The 16,419-nt window shown below is 44.4% G+C and overlaps 1 protein-coding gene across 1 annotated transcript; it reads right to left on the reverse strand.

Annotated features, from left to right (window-relative positions):
* Positions 1-8,725: 8,725 nt before the first annotated feature.
* LOC147992440 (uncharacterized) lies at positions 8,726-15,444 on the reverse strand. The gene is made up of 3 exons (XM_087540522.1): positions 13,002-15,444; positions 11,464-11,643; positions 8,726-9,142 (listed from the first exon to the last, which is right to left on the reverse strand). The coding sequence occupies exons 1-3, from the start codon at positions 14,722-14,724 to the stop codon at positions 8,997-8,999; spliced, it is 2,049 nt and encodes a 682-aa protein (XP_087396648.1). The 5' UTR covers positions 14,725-15,444; the 3' UTR covers positions 8,726-8,996.
* Between the last annotated feature and the right edge of the window lie 975 nt (positions 15,445-16,419).

A 16,419-nucleotide genomic window follows, 5' to 3' on the forward strand; every position in this document is an offset into this window, starting at 1 on the left:
ATGAAACTCAACACAAATGATGGTAATAAAATAAAATTGTGAATGTTGTGCTAGGAAACCTCTCTCTACTTCCGGCTAATAAGAATAAGAAGAAGAAGAAGAAGAAGAAGAAGAAAAGAAGAAAAAAAAGAGGAGAAGAAGAAAGGAATAGTGGAGAAAAGAGAAAATAGAATTTTTCTTCTTTTTTCTTCTTCTTATTTATTTCTCCTCTTCTTTTCGGTAGAGGAAACCCTAAATAGCTAGCAAGTATCGTGGGTGTGAGATACATGTGGCCTTCGGTGTCGGACACTACATCCACGTCCCACAAGTGACGTGGGCGTCGAAGCCCGCGCCACTTGTGGGATGTAGGTGTAGTGTCCGACACCGACGGTACATGTATCTCACACCGACGATACTTTCTATTTAGGGTTTCTCCTCTACCGCTCCTCGACCTCTCGACGACCCTCGTTCCCGATAAAATAAAGAGGAAGAAGAAGAAAAAAAAAAGAGAAGAAAGAATAGAGGAGAAGACTTCCTCTTCTTCCTCTCCTCTTCTTCTCCCTCTTCTTCCCCTTCTTCCTCGCCTCTCTCATGAATGTCCGGCGTTCTCGACCCCCCCCCCCCACGTGTCGAAGAAAAAAAAGAAGAAAAAAAGAGGAGGAGAAGAAAGGAATAGAGGAGAAGAAGAGAAAAATAGAATATATATTCTATTTTTCTCTTCTTCTCCTCTATTCCTTTCTTCTTCTCCTCTTCTTTTTCTTCTTTTTTCTTCTTCTTATTTATTTCTCCTCTTCTTTTCGATAGAGGAAACCCTAAATAGCTAGCAAGTATCGTGGGTGTGAGATACATGTGGCCTTCGGTGTCGGACACTACATCCACGTCCCACAAGTGACGTGGGCGTCGAAGCCCGCGCCACTTGTGGGATGTGGGTGTAGTGTCCGACACCGACGGTACATGTATCTCACACCGACGATACTTTCTATTTAGGGTTTCTCCTCTACCGCTCCTCGACCTCTCGACGACCCTCGTTCCCGATAAAATAAAGAGGAAGAAGAAGAAGAAAAAAGAAGAGAAGAAAGAATAGAGGAGAAGACTTCCTCTTCTTCCTCTCCTCTTCTTCTCCCTCTTCTTCCCCTTCTTCCTCGCCTCTCTCATGAATGTCCGGCGTTCTCGACCCCCCCCCACCCTCGACCCCTAGGAGACCGTCGACCCCTCCCGATAAAAAAAAGATGAAGAAGAAGAAAAAAAAGAGGAGAAGAAAGAATAGAGGTCGAGAACCCTCTTCTTCCTCTTCTTTTTTATCCTCTTCTTCCTCTCATGTTCGACGACCCTCGACCCCGATAACATTTTTTTCCCCGATAAAAATTTTTTCTCCGAGATAGTTAGTGTTCCCGAGTGAACCGGAGGGGGACATTTTTTTCTACGAATGTTCTATATACATACATCCATCGATATCATTCCATACATACATATACATCTACATTATATATGAACAAAAAAATATCAAAATTCATCATACATACATGTACAGTATATATGAACAAAAATTATAAACTTTCTCCCCAACTCATACATACATACATACATACATCTACATCATATCAATATTTTGCAAATTAAGGAGCAGGGAAGGAAGGAAGGGGGAGGATGGGGCGGTAGCTACCTCTCCCGGAGGGATCGGGGAGGAGACGCGGGCGGCCGGCGTCGGGGGCGACGGCGACGAGGACGGGCTCGGGGTCGGCGAGGGCGAGGGCGACGGCGGGGCGCGCTCGGCGGCGGCGGACGGGCTCGGGGGCGCAGGGGGTGCTCGGGGGCGGCGGATGGGCTCGGCGGCGCAGGGGGTGCTCGGGGGCGGTGGACGGGCGGCCGGCAACGACGGCGAGGCAGGGCGCGCTCGGGGGCGGGGCAGGGGCAACGGCGGCGACGGCGAGGCGAGCACAGGGGCAGCCTGGCGGCGACGTCGGGGCGGGATCGAAGAAACTGAACCAAAATTTTCACAAGTGTGGCTTATATAGACGGAGCATTGGTCCCGGTTGGTGGCACAAACCGGGACTAATGCCCCCTTTAGTCCCGGTTGGTGCCACGAACCGGGACCAAAGGCCAATTTTCAGCACCCCAAAGGGCGGAAAGCGGCGGCCTTTGGTCCCGGTTGGTGGAACCAACCGGGACTAAAGGGGGGCATTGGTCACTGTTGGTGCCACGAACTGGGACCAATGCCCCCTTTAGTCCCGGTTGGTGCCACCAACCGGGACCAATGGCCTTTGCTGCCCCGAGCCCAAAAGTTTAGTCCCACATCGCTAGCTGAAGGGCGCCGGCACTGGTTTATAAGCGCTAGTGTTCCTACCCATTCGAGCTCCTCTCTAATGCAGGCTTTCGGGCCTAAACTTGCTACTGCCTGTGGGCCTATTGGGCCTTCTGCGGGCCTGAATCCTAGCCCATGTAGGGTTTCGAGTCGTATTCAGGCCATGGAGGCCCAGTAGGAGGCATTTTTTTGGTTTTTCTTTTTTATTTCTATATTTTTTTGTTTTTTATTTTTTTATTTCTACTTAAAACTAAATACTTACAGTTTTTTAGTAATTTCTTTTTGCTTTTAGGTCACAAAAATTATAAACTTTCTGTTAGTGCCATTAGTTTTTAATTTTAAATAGTTTAAATTTGAATTTTTAAAAATTTGTGTGAATCACTAGTTTATGAATAACTTTACTATAAAAATAGAATTTTTTTTCTATTTATTTTTTATTTCTACTTACAACTAAATACTTACAGTTTTTTAGTGATTTCTTTTTGCTTTTAGGTCACAAAAATTATAAACTTTCTGTTAGTGCCATTAGTTTTAAATTTTAAATAGTTTAAATTTGAATTTTTAAAAATTTGTGTGAATCACTAGTTTATGAATAACTTTACTATAAAAATAGAAATTTTTTTCTATTTATTTTTTATTTCTACTTACAACTAAATACTTATAGTTTTTTAGTGATTTCTTTTTGCTTTTAGGTCACAAAAATTATAAACTTTCTGTTAGTGCCATTAGTTTTAAATTTTAAATAGTTTAAATTTGAATTTTTAAAAATTTGTGTGAATCACTAGTTTATGAATAACTTTACTATAAAATTAGAAATTTTTTCTTCTTTGCTATTTATTTTTTATTTATACTTACAATTAAATACTTATAGTTTGATTTTAGGTCACAAAAATTATATATTCTTTTTGCTATTGAAGAATATCATTAGGGCATGCATGTATCTTCTCCACCTCCAATCCTAGAAGGCATACGACCTTCTTTGCTGCGTATGTACTGTCGGGCAATTCGTTATCCTTTGGAAGCTTCTTCTTCAATATTTTCAGTAGATTCTCAAATCCTTTGTCAGCCACAGCATTCTCTGCCTTCCACTGCAGCAATTCCAGTACGATACCGAGCTTTGTGTTGCCATCTTCGCAATTGGGGTATAACCTTTTTTTGTGATCCTCTAACATGCGATCGGACTTCAGCTTCTCCTTTTGACTAATGCATTGCGTCCTTGCATCGACAATGACCCGGCGGAGATCATCATCATCGGGCACATCGTCTGGTTCCTCTTGATCTTTAGCAGCTTCACCCATGGCAGCATCATTGGGCACATCGTCTGGTTCCTCTTGATCTTCACCAGCTCCCCCCGTTGCAGCATCACCGTATTCAGGGGGCACATAGTTGTCATCGTACTCTTCTTCTTCGCCGTCTTCCATCATAACCCCTATTTCTCCGTGCCTCGTCCAAACATTATAGTGTGGCATGAAACCCTTGTAAAGCAGGTGGGAGTGAAGGATTTTCCGGTTAGAGTAAGACCTCGTATTCCCACATTCAGTGCATGGACAACACATAAAACCATTCTGCTTATTTGCCTCAGCCGCATCGAGAAACTCATGCACGCCCTTAATGTACTCGCGGGTGTGTCTGTCACCGTACATCCATTGCCGGTTCATCTGCGTGCATTATATATAATTAAGTGTCCAAATTAATAGAAGTTCATCATCACATTAAAACCAAAGTGCATACATAGTTCTCATCTAACAACATATAGCTCTCCAGAGCATCTAATTAATTAAACCATACATTGAAACTATGTAAAACATTTCAATGCGAAAACAAATGCGATCATAATCGCAACTAAGGTAACAATTGATCCAACGGCATAATGATACCAAGCCTCGGTATGAATGGCATATTTTCTAATCTTTCTAATCTTCAAGCGCATTGCATCCATCTTGATCTTGTGATCATCGACGACATCCGCAACATGCAACTCCAATATCATCTTCTCCTCCTCAATTTTTTTTATTTTTTCCTTCAACAAATTGTTTTCTTCTTCAACTAAATTTAACCTCTCGACAATAGGGTCGGTTGGCATTTCCGATTCACATACATCCTAGATAAATAAAATCTATGTCACGTTGGTCGGCATAATTTTCATAAACAATAAATGAACCAATAGTTATAAAGATAATATACATACCAAATCCGAATCATAGACAGGACGAGGGCCGACGGGGGCGGATACCAAAACCATCGCACTATATAAGATGCAATAATAAATGTAAGAAAATGATACAAGTATCTATCTAAACATACAAGTAAGAATATTTTTCCTTTCAGAAAGAAGATAAGAACAAGAGGCTCACCACGGTGGTGTCAGTGATGAGATCGGCGCGGGTGATCGACGGCGGTGAAGACGGGGACGGGGCGTGACGGACCGCTAAATCTAGACAAATCTCGAGGAAAATGGAGCTTGGAGGTCGAGCTTCGAGAGGAGAAAGCTTAAGTAGTGTGGCTCGGGCATTCCATCGAACACCTCATGTGCATAGGAGGTGAGCTAGAGCACCACAAAGCCCTCTCCCCCTCGGCCAGAAAAAACAGAGCACTGTGCTCTGCTCTTGCGCGAGGGGGTATATATAGGCACCTCATTGGTCCCGGTTGGTGGCATGAACCGGGACTAAAGGGGAGCCTTTGGTCCCGGTTCAAGCCACCAACCGGGACCAATGGTGGTGGGCCAGGAGCGAGGCCCATTGGTCCCGGTTCCTCCCACCAACCGGGACCAAAAGGTCCAGACGAACCGGGACCAATGGCCCACGTGGCCCGGCCGGCCCCCTGGGCTCACGAATCGGGACTAATGCCCACATTGGTCCCGGTTCTACACTGAACCGGGACTAATGGGCTGAGCCGGCCTGGACCATAGCCCTGTTTTCTACTAGTGCACCCATTCCTCACATCATCAGTATTATCAGGTAGAAATACTCAAAACTACCAAGGATGGTGAAAACGGAGGAATTTGAGTAGAAGGAGTTGAAAACTTGGGAATTTCGGTTGAGGATCTTGATTTGGAGTTCACCCAAGATACATTCCTTGTTCTCCTCTTGACATTAGGCTAGTCATAGTGGGAGTAACTTAGCAAGTAACATAGCGCACTTCAAGAAAATTTTGCTTATGTGGCATGTAGTTGATGAGAAGTGGTAATATAATATGTTACTGTAACATAGCGCTTTCCAAGACAAGATGAGTCTACAAACTAATTAATGAAGTCTTCTATGACACTACTACTATGTTACTGTGCATTATAAAGGTAGTAACTTAGACTAGTGTCATATGTATGACACTAGTATAAGTTACTCCCCACTATGACCAGCCTTATGGTTGTCCTTAAACTCATGGTGAATTTTGGATTCACCAAAAGCCTATAAAGATGAAAACTATGAGTTGAAGGATCCTCTTATTTGAATTGTCATTAATTGCCACAACCCAACAGGGGTATAAGATGCATCCTGAATCTCCCCTTTTTTGGTGATCGATGACAACGCAATTAGATATAGAACTAAATGATTAAACATGTGAAAGTTTAGGTACTTATTATATATATTTTTTGAGCTCCCCTATTTTTGTGCACTATTACAGTTTGCTTTCGGAATGCAAGTATTATTAGATAGTGTGGGAACAACAAGCATATGCCACATTCCATGGGATGGATTGTGTGTACAAAAGATACAGATGGGAACTACCATGGGTAAAAATTTAGGCACATCTTTGGCGATCAGGATAATTGAAACGCTAGAAATAACATGACCTACGTGATGGTTGTTCCACAATGGTACATATGTGGCAGGCGATTCTAGATTTTTTTTTAGCAAATACCAATCCAATTTTATGTAGGAATGGTTACAATATCATGCGGCATCACTAGCCACATCAAGGTATAAAGCATGTTCGGCCAAATTATGGGCTTCCTAATAGTTGTTTGGGCTTACATGGACATAGATGCATTCATCAAACTCCAAAGCTTTGGCATTGATCTCAGGAAAAACCTATTCGGCGCCGCTTAAAGGCGTTTTCGTACGGAGCGCAGCCCCCATACACTAGGTCTAGTAGTGGGCCGACCCATATACTTTTTATTCGTTTTCCACCTAGGTTTTCTATGTAATCATTTTCTTTCTATTTTCATTTTTTTTGATTTTATATTTTCCTTTTTCCATTTTCTAATACGTGAACATTTTCAAAACGGTGAACTTTTTCCAAATTATTATTTTTTTCCATTTTTGTTAACATTTTTTCAAGATTGATGATGATGATTTTTTTAAATTTTGATGGACTTTTTCAAAATCGATGAACTTCTTTCAAACGATCTGGTTTTTTTAAAATTGATGATTTTTTAAAAAAATCGTGAACTATTTCCAAGGTTGCATAAATTGTTTTAACTTTTTGTGTACATTTTAAAAAAATATTATGAACTTTTTTCACATTCATTGAACTCTTTTCAAAATTGATAATTTTTTTCAAATTTGTAAACATGTTTTCAAAATCAATAAACTTTTTTTCATATTTGTGAACTTTTTTCGAAATTTGATGATTTAAAAAAATATGTGATCTTTTTCCAAATTTGTGAACTTTTTTTATATTCGTGAACTACTATTTCAAACTCATGAACATTTTTTTAAGTTCCCGTGAATTTCTTTATTCTTTTAGAAAAAAAGGAATTTATGAATTTATTTTATATACAAAAAACCAAAGTGTCGGTTCTTTTTCTACATCTCAGCATATTGATGTTTTTTTTACAGGCTCTGGGTTTTTTCCCGGTTACTAGCTAGGCGAGCTAGCGCGTCCAGTCGATTGAAGCGCCAAACTGGGCCTCATCCCGCTAACTCCCTTGATCTCCCTGATGATGGAGGCAATTCTGAATGACCCATCAGAGATACGAGTGTATCTCTACCAGCCCGCTAAGCGCATTTCCAACCGATCCCCAATAATCGGTTAGAGGAGTAAAAATGTAAAACCCAGGTTTTACTCCTTTAACCGACACCTAGCCGATCCCCAATCGGCATTAGTGGAGTAAGAATTCTACTCAGCCGCGGTGTTTCTTCCTATATTTACTCCACCGCTCGGCAACCGAGTGAAAAAATCTCTCCCACTCTTCCTTTCCTATGCCTCCTCTCCTCCCCCTCGCCCCGTCGTCGGCGCGTCCCCCACCACCCCCTCTCGTCCCAATGGTCGGATGCGGTGGCCAGAGGCCACCCCCCCCCCCCCCCGATCTATAGCGCAGATCTGTGCCGCCATGCCCGTGGTTCGTCCTCGAGCGGTGCATCTTCAAGCCGCCATCGCTCGCCAGATCCGCCCACCCGAGCCCGGTTCGCTGACTTCCCGGAGCTTCGTCGGCCATGGGCACCGCAGAGGACATACCTCGGCGTCTGGCAGCGGTCGTGGGGGACATGGGTGGCGGAGGTCACCGACTAGGAGACCCACAGGAGAATGTGGCTCGGGAGCTTACACACGACGGAGCTCGCGGCGATGGAGTACAACCGGTGGCAAATCCGGTTCCATGGCTCTGCCACGCGGCTCAATTTCCCATTTGGGACGGTGCTGGTCCACCTCGACCCGCCGGTGTCGGGTGTGGTGAGCGCGTCGATGGCGCGGGAGGACCGAGAGGCTTGGGAGCGCCTCAAGTCGGAGGCCGCCGCCGAGGCATACATGGAGGACTTCCGCCGCCAGCACTCGAGCTCGTGTAGGCGGAGCAGGCAATATTCGCAAACAATGGCGGCGAGGTCATCATCATCTGCGACAACGAGGAGCAAGGCGGCAAGGAGGGTGAGGAGTAGGAGGAGTTCGACGTCAGGGAGTGGTGGGGCATTTTCCCCGACTGCAACGACGCTGGCACTGGCCCGGACCCATGTCTCACCGGCGATGGCCTGTCGAGGAAGGATTGACTCGATCTGCACTATGGCCGTTGAGTAGTGTTTAAGTTTAATGTTTAATGCTTTATGCTCAGTATAGTTTAAGTTTAGTAAGTTTGAATTTATGTTTGATGTTCGGTTGTCAATATTATGTTGAACTTATGTTTAAATTTATGCAAATTTCTGTTCCAACTAGATTGAGTTTGTGCAAATTTGAATTTTACTTCGTTATGTTTGGGGGATCGGCTAGATCCGACCAAAACTTAGTGGAGTATAAATACTTCACTAATGTTTACTAGGCTGGATACTCCTCTGTTTTATAGGGGATCGGTTAGAAATGCCCTAAAGATGTGCCGCCAGTGATGACCCGTTCTGTACAAGCGCGGGCTGTTTTGGGCAAGCGAGCAGGCTTTTGTTTTCATGCCATGGTTTATTTCGGTTATTGTCATTGTGTGTCCCGAAAAAAATGTTATTGTCATTATAACACTGTAGAATGAGGCAAAGGATTTGCCTCCACTTTGAAAAAAAATTAGAGAAAGAGGGACGCAGCCCCGGCTCCATTGCATTACCAATGAAACCACACAAACAGTATCCAGGATGTGTATCTATTCAAGCATTACAAAGCTTACCCTCTAAAGGGGAACATCAACGGAGCAACAATTCTGCCAGGTGGAAACATAACCCACTAATAGGCACCCACGAGAGCAAAGCTACAGGGGAGAAGACAAAAACGAATAAAGAAGATCAGGATCTTCAGTTCTTCGTATCTTCAGCTCACATCCAGATCAGCTCACTCCCAGTGTACTCTCCCTCGAGTCTTCCCCTCATCAGCCTGGATCCGGCCACAGTAGGGGCGGGGTCTTCTCGCCCAATGTTCCAGCCTTTGCACGATCTCTTTTAGTTCCGATTTGAGAGCATCTGGCCAGACCACCTCCCATAAAGACAAGTTTCTCGCAGTTTTCCAAACGAGCACCTGCATACCCATCCAAGGCATTTGGTTAAAAAATATATCATTTCTGCTCCTCCAGAGAGCCCACATGGCCGCAGCTTGTATAAACGTAGCCGCCGTGTCAGGTTTGCTGGCCCAGGCTATCATCATTTCATGAATATCTTCATAAACTTTGATATTGGTCGCATCCCTGACAACTCTCCAAAGTTCCGCAGCAACCACACAAGAGAAAAATAGATGACAAGAGGACTCATGTTCAGAGCAAAAAAGACACGTTTTATCCGGAACATGTTGTCTCTTGCACAGGTTGTCTCTAGTCAATAGTTTGTTATTCGTTATCAACCAGCAAAAAGTTTGAATACGAGGGGGAATTTTAGTTTTCCACACCACGGGCTTAACCCCAGGCAGGATCCCTCTGAAATTGACAATATTGTAGAAGGATTTCACTGTATATAGCCCTTTTGTCTCGTATTTCCATACGAGAGTATCAGGTCTGTCTGCAAGAATAAGATTCTTAATATCCTCAAAGAGGCTATTCCATTCTAACATCATATCAGGCGAAAAACATCTCCTGAAATTGATTTTAAGGGTGGTTCCATCCCAAGCCTCCTCAATGGTAGCTTGTTGGTCCACCGCAATGGAGTATAGTCTCCAGTATTTAGTAGCAAGACTAATATCACCACACCAACAATCTTCCCAAAACCTAACATTTCTGCCATTACCCACCCTCCATACATATCCAAATTTAGAAGCCTTAACAGCCCAAAGTATCCCCTTCCAGAAAGGTGATGCTCCCACACTAGAGCAGGCAAAGATGTTAGGACTCTGAATATTGTACTTATAATCTACTATATTCTTTCAAATCTTACCCTCATCTAACATATATCTCTTGCCCCAGGAGGCAAGGAGGCACATATTGAAGTCTGCCAAATTAGTTATACCTAGGCCACCATATTTTTTCTTGGTGGCTATGGCCCCCCAATTAGCAAGGTGGTATTTAAAGTGGCCCTCATAATCATCCCAAAAGCAATGAGCTAGTTGGGAATTAATCAGGGTTATAGCCCACTTAGGGAATTTAATTACACCCATCAAATAGGAAAGAATACTAGCTAGGCAAGATTGCACTAGGATTAACCTCTTGCCAAAGGATAAAAGTCTGCCCCTCCAGCCTGCCCCTCTTTTAATAATTTTGTCAATCACAGGTTGGAGGTCTTCTTTTTTAAGCTTATTATAATGAAGGGGAGCTCCCAGGTATTTAATAGGGAAACCCCCAAGTTTACACCCCATGACTTGGGAAAAAATGTTGGCCCTATCAGGTTCAACATTAATAGGGACCAAGTCACTTTTTTGAAAGTTAATTCTCAAACCAGAGATCTGTTCAAAACAGGAAAGTAACCATTTAAAATTCTTAGCTTAATCTAAGTTATCGCTAACAAATAAAAGAGTATCATCTGCATATTGCAGGCTGATAACTCCAGCTGGGTTTGAGGGGGGGAATACCCCCTCAATAAACTTTTTTAAAGATGCTTTATTTAACATTCTAGTAAAGACATCAGCAACAATATTGAACAACAGTGGTGAGGCTGGTCACCCTGTCTCACTTCTTTGCCTGTTAGGAAAAAATCACTGTTCATGTCATTCAATCTGACACCAACAGATCCATTGTACAATAAAGATTTGATTTTATTGATACAGCTAGGGCTAAAGCCCCTTGTGGTCAGCACATCCACTAGAAATTCCCTATTAACCATGTCATATGCTTTCTCATAGTCCAGTTTAAAAACAAAACCAGATTTCTTCCTAGCATGTACAGCATGAATTATTTCATGAGCTGCCACAATACTTTCTACTATATATCTGCTTTTAATGAAAGCAGTTTGGTTAGGAGAAATAAGCTCATGGCAGATAGGGCCAAACTTATTAGTAACACATTTTGAAAAAAAAATTAAAACTACAATTGGTCATTGCCAAGGGTCTGAATTTTTCAAGCCTGACAGCATCTACCTCTTTAGGGACTAGAGTAAGTAGGGAGAAATTAAGTCTGAACAGATCTAGTTCACCTCTTTCCCAATCTCTAAACAAGGCAAACAGGTCATTCTTAATAACCTCCCAAAATTGTTGGTAAAATAGAAAAGAGAACCCATCAGGTCCAGGAGCTCCCTCAGCATATGAGCCAAAGACTGCCTCTCTAATTTCTAGCTCAGTAAAAGGGGTGTTCAGAATATCATTCTGAGCCCTAGTAACTTTATTATCTTCACCCCAAAAGTCATCTTCCAGGGTGATGTTAATTTTTTCCTGGTAACCAAAAAGCTTCTTATAAAATTTAACAGCAACATCTAGCATACCTTTAGGGTCATCCACAGGTCCATCTTCACCTTCCAGCATCTGCACTTGTTTCTTTCTTCTTTTATGGTTGTCTATTGCTTTGAAATATCCAGTATTATGCTCCCCTTCCAAAATATCTCTCTCCCTGGACCTCTGCCTGGCCTTGATCTCCTCCATATTCCAGATGCCATTTAACTCACCTGAAATGGATTTGATTTTGTCCCTGGAGTTAGGAGACAGAGGTTGTGTTTCTGCAATAATATCTAGACAATTATATTTAGCAATAAGAGCTTGGTTCTGTCTATTTTGTGCAGCCTCATAATTAATGCACCACCCTTTAATAGCACTCCTAGTGCTCCTAATTTTGAATTGCCAAATATCAATAGCTTTAGTTAGATGGCACTTGGTATTCCAAGCTTTAGTCACCACCTCCCTGAAACCCTCTACCTCCAGACACCACTTTTCAAATCTAAACATTTTATTCTTAGGTATCTTGATGGCACAGGTATCAATCACCAGGGGGGGGTGATCACTAGCTAATCTGGGTAGAGCTTTAACCTGTACATTAGGATGTATCCTCTCCCAGTCAACAGTAATGAAAATTCTGTCTAGAGTGGCCATAATCATATGGTCCTGATTGTTTCCCCAGGTATATTTTCTACCTGAGTTCTTAAGCTCAATGAGACCGAATTTATTAATCCAATCATTAAAGAGGTCTGCCCAATGTTGGTTTATATCACCAGTATTCTTGTCACAGGCTTCTCTGACCAAATTAAAATCCCCACCTATTATAGTAGGGCCAGCCCACATATCAGACACTATGGAGTTCTTGGACAAAATCTAACTTGAAAGCATCATATGCAGACCCATATAAAGAGATCGATCTCCACATAATGTTATCTTTCTTAGATTTCAGCACAAGCACCACACTAAAAGTATGAATGTCACAATTGACAATATCAAACTCATCTTCTTTCACACCCACTAGCACCCCTCCAGCTGTATTTTTTGCTGGAAGCTAGTTCCACACAAACTCAAGCCCATTATCTATGGCCTCTAGTTGGGAACTAGTAAAATTTTCTTTTTTTGTTTCAGAAAGACAGATAAAATCAGGGTGATGTGCTCTCATGAGCTCCTGCACCCTTGAGCTTTTAGTGGACCTATTTAGTCCTCTTATATTCCAAAAAATACCTATCATATCTAAATATTCAATCTTCTTCTACTTTTACTCTTCCTACGGGGAGTCACCTCAATCCAGGGCACATCAGAGGTGTCCTGCACATTATCCCATGCATTATCCTCATTGATGTTTTCGCCACTGGGATCAGGCTCAACAAAATTAAACTCCTCCCCTGTTATATCAATGTCAGGAGGGAGAAAGATTTCTGGGTTACTTTTTTGAAGCTTGGCCAACCTGTCAAGCTCAATGTTTTTAATTACTTCAACATTTTGAGCAACTGTCAGGTAGTCATCCCCCAAATTAACCCCAGAAGATTTTGCAATATTAATTAAAAGCTCATATCTAAGCAGGTAAAAGAATTAAGATTCTTTTTGTTACCTTTAGGGATTTCCAGGTTTTTCTTCTGCTTTAATTCTTGAGCTTTGGCCAGAGCAGGTTTCCCATCTCTCTTAATCCTGTCACTCATTCTGGTGGCTTCTATAGGCCCCCATTTCCCAGCAGTATTGTTCCTCACTAGACCACCAGCCCTGGCTTTTTCTTGGTCACACACAGCTTCAAAATTGGGCAGTAAGCATTCACCCCCATCCTCTCTGGCTCTCTTCTGGACCACTTCCAGATAACTTTTAGTCATGGGTGCTCTCTGATTCTTGGATCCTGAAGTCATCTCCATAACAGCTCCAGGGGTTTTGTAGGATCCTCTAGGAGCTGCAGAGGGTCTTGGGGTATTATCCTTCCCAGATTTTTCTAATTCAGTCTCCATTTCCTCCCCCAGCAGATCATCATCACTGTTGACATTGGTGTCCTCAACCTTGTTCTCCCCAGGGTCAGATGGGTTGTCAGAGTTGTATCCATCAGCATCTTTCTCCACTGTAAACCTTAGCAAGAACAACTCATATTGGATTTCCACCACTTTGTCTGTGGGGATTTTGTTGGGGTCTCTGACTGCAACCTGAATCCTAACTTTTTCATAAAAGCTTCTGAAGATCATATGCCAGTCCACATTAACCAGGACCCCTAAAATGGTAGCCACTTGAGCTATCACACTCCAGCTTATCCACTTTGGGGGCAGTCCTTCCATAACTATCCAAGTTTCAGTCAGAGAATCAAAAACAAGAATTTCACCTTCCCATTTCATGAAAGATATAGTTTCTTTCTTTCTTTTTAAATTCATGGATGGGTATTCAGCCAGTTCTGCAATTCTCTTGTTTGGAGGAAATCTCACCAGGAATTTGTTTTTATCAAATGGCCTTATCTGCCAGGGCCAGTTGGTTTTCCACATTTCTGCAAAACACTGCCCAAGTTCATCCCCAGTAATGTTCCCTTCCTCCACAACCACTATGCCTACATTACCAATATTGATCCAGTTATTATCACTGGCATCTCCAGCCTCCACATGAAAGAAACCCAGCCCTGTGTTAGCACTCCCCCAGTAATGAGCAGCAGGATATGGTTTGTACCATGTGGGGCACACATCCATATGATGGCCAGCAGTTTTGCAGATAAAGCATATTTTGGGCAGAGAGCACATCCCCACAAAGTGACCAGGCAGTCCACAGTTATAACATATAGCTCCAATGAACTTCGAATCCACATTGTAAGTTGTACTCCCTCCTCCCTCGCTCTCACTCTGAGTCTGTTCACTGTTGCTGTACCCAGCTCCTCCTTTGGTATTCTTCTTTTTCTTGTTGGCTCCAGAAGGAAAAGTTGAGCCATTGCCACCAGATGAACTCCCAGAGTTGTAATGAGCTTGCTGTTGATATGTCATCATACCAGGCTGCAGTGGGAACTGAAAAGGAATGGGTTGCTGTTGCATAGGCCACTGATTCACCCCCTGGAATTGTGGATAACCTCCTGGAGGGAAGCCTGCATACATCTGCCCCTGTGGAAACTGATTCGGTTGCTGTAGAGGTACAATTGGCGGCCTCGAGTAGATAGTAATTGGAGGGATCTGTGGCGCAGGAGGGCGAGCAGTCTGGTGTTGCGCCTCCCCTCCTCCTGCAGATTTGGAGTTAGCAGAAACACCACGGCCTGTCTCGTTTCTCCCTCTCCCTGCTGCATATCGCCCCCCTCCACGAGATCCATCTCTTCCAGCTCCGGCCATCTTAACCACAGCAGCGGAAGGGATCTTCCCGTGCTTCCTAGCCCACCAATCCCTCAAGAAACTGAACTATTTTGGTCGGATTAGGCGATCAGTTGCTCCAACAGGATGACAATCTGAGGCCAAGACTCACCACTCTGGAACAAATCCTTCCTAATCCACACTAGTGAACTAGGAGGGGCCGCTCGGCGGCGGCGGAGCTGACGAACCCTAACTTGGGGGGCAGTTGAGGCCTCGCTCTTACTTATAGGCACTGTCGAAAACGCCTTCTGCTTGGGCGTTTTCCCTTTTCGAGCACCAGCCAGCCATAGCCCTCCAGCTGTCTCCAACTCACGACGAGGCTCCTCCCTGTCACTGACAAGCAGGGCCCTTCTGGCATTGACATGACTTCCTCTCCGCTTTATCCTCGCCGGAGAAGACGCAATCAGCGCCGGCGGCGACGGGGCTCTTCGATACGGCCGCTTGAACACCTGGATCGGGGAGCTGGGAGGCGTGTTGATCTTCTCCTCTCCAGATCCTCCTCGCTCACGCTTGACCTCACGCCGTCGATGAAGAGGGACGCTGCAGGGACGCATCTGCCGGTATCACACCCAGCATGCATTCCCAACGCCTCTCCCTCCATGGATCCTCCGATTTCGCCTCGGCTCGAGCCCATACCACAAATGAAGCTGGCGGGGACTGGGGGAAATTGGGCATCCTCGCCCTCTCCTCTATCGTAGCTTCCTCGTGAATCACCGTCGCCAATCTTCGTTGTGCTAGATCTGCCCTTCCCCTGCATGTCTCCGCATGTTGAAACACCATAGTTCTCATGCTCGGATCTGACGTCGCCGCCGCCGCTCGATCCGCCGCTTTCCACTCCTGCACCCGGCAGATCCAGGACGCGGTGGCGTCGCGAATCCGTATCGCCCTCTCCCTCCACCCCCGCGCACCAGTTACCATGAGAACACCTTGCTGAACAGGTGAGATCAATCTCACCATCTCCGGGAAGGTATCGTGCATAGGGCGAGGTAGCTGGGCAGGGGAGGGGGGATTGGTCGCGCTCGGCGCCCGCAGCCCTCTTCGCCGGGGAGGCATGTCGATTGATTGGCGCGGCAAGGTCAGCGGTGGATCTGGCGGCCGGAAACGGGGGGCGTACGGTCGCCGTGGTTGGGAGCGGGGGAGCGGGGGGAGCCGGGGAGCGGGGGAGCGGGGGAGCAGGGTCCTCCGATGCGTCTTTGAAAATTTCCCACTAAGAATGGTTTGAGAACAGGTGCACCTGTCAAAAAATTGGCTGGCTTTAGGTGCCCCTGAATGTGATGCGTGGGTAGCTAAATAATACTCCGAGGAAGTGCCATTGGCACTAACCGACAGGTAGTTGGCTTAATGAAATGGAGCAATTGCTCTTTGTCGCCCTTTACCATTTCTCTCCATTATCACATATGAACACGTCTATTTGCTGGTGAGAAAGGACACACTGGGCAGTGGCCCCTCGGTGAGGGTAACTAGGGTTTCTCTATACTTTGTCTTAAAGGTGGCATAATACTGTAAATGATAGTGATTTGATTCATTATTCATGGGTCAAGGAAAGGGTGGAAGCTCTGTTTCCATGTCTGATCAAATGCTCTGAAGATAGACACTGAACTAGACATACAGGTGTGCTACCACTAAAAACCCTGAATACCTTTTAACTCAACACTCAACTCTTCACCTAATGTTTTA

Source organism: Triticum urartu, chromosome 1A (assembly GCF_056163025.1).
Source record: "Triticum urartu cultivar PI428250 chromosome 1A, HENAU_Tu73, whole genome shotgun sequence".
Lineage (NCBI taxonomy): Eukaryota > Viridiplantae > Streptophyta > Magnoliopsida > Poales > Poaceae > Triticum > Triticum urartu.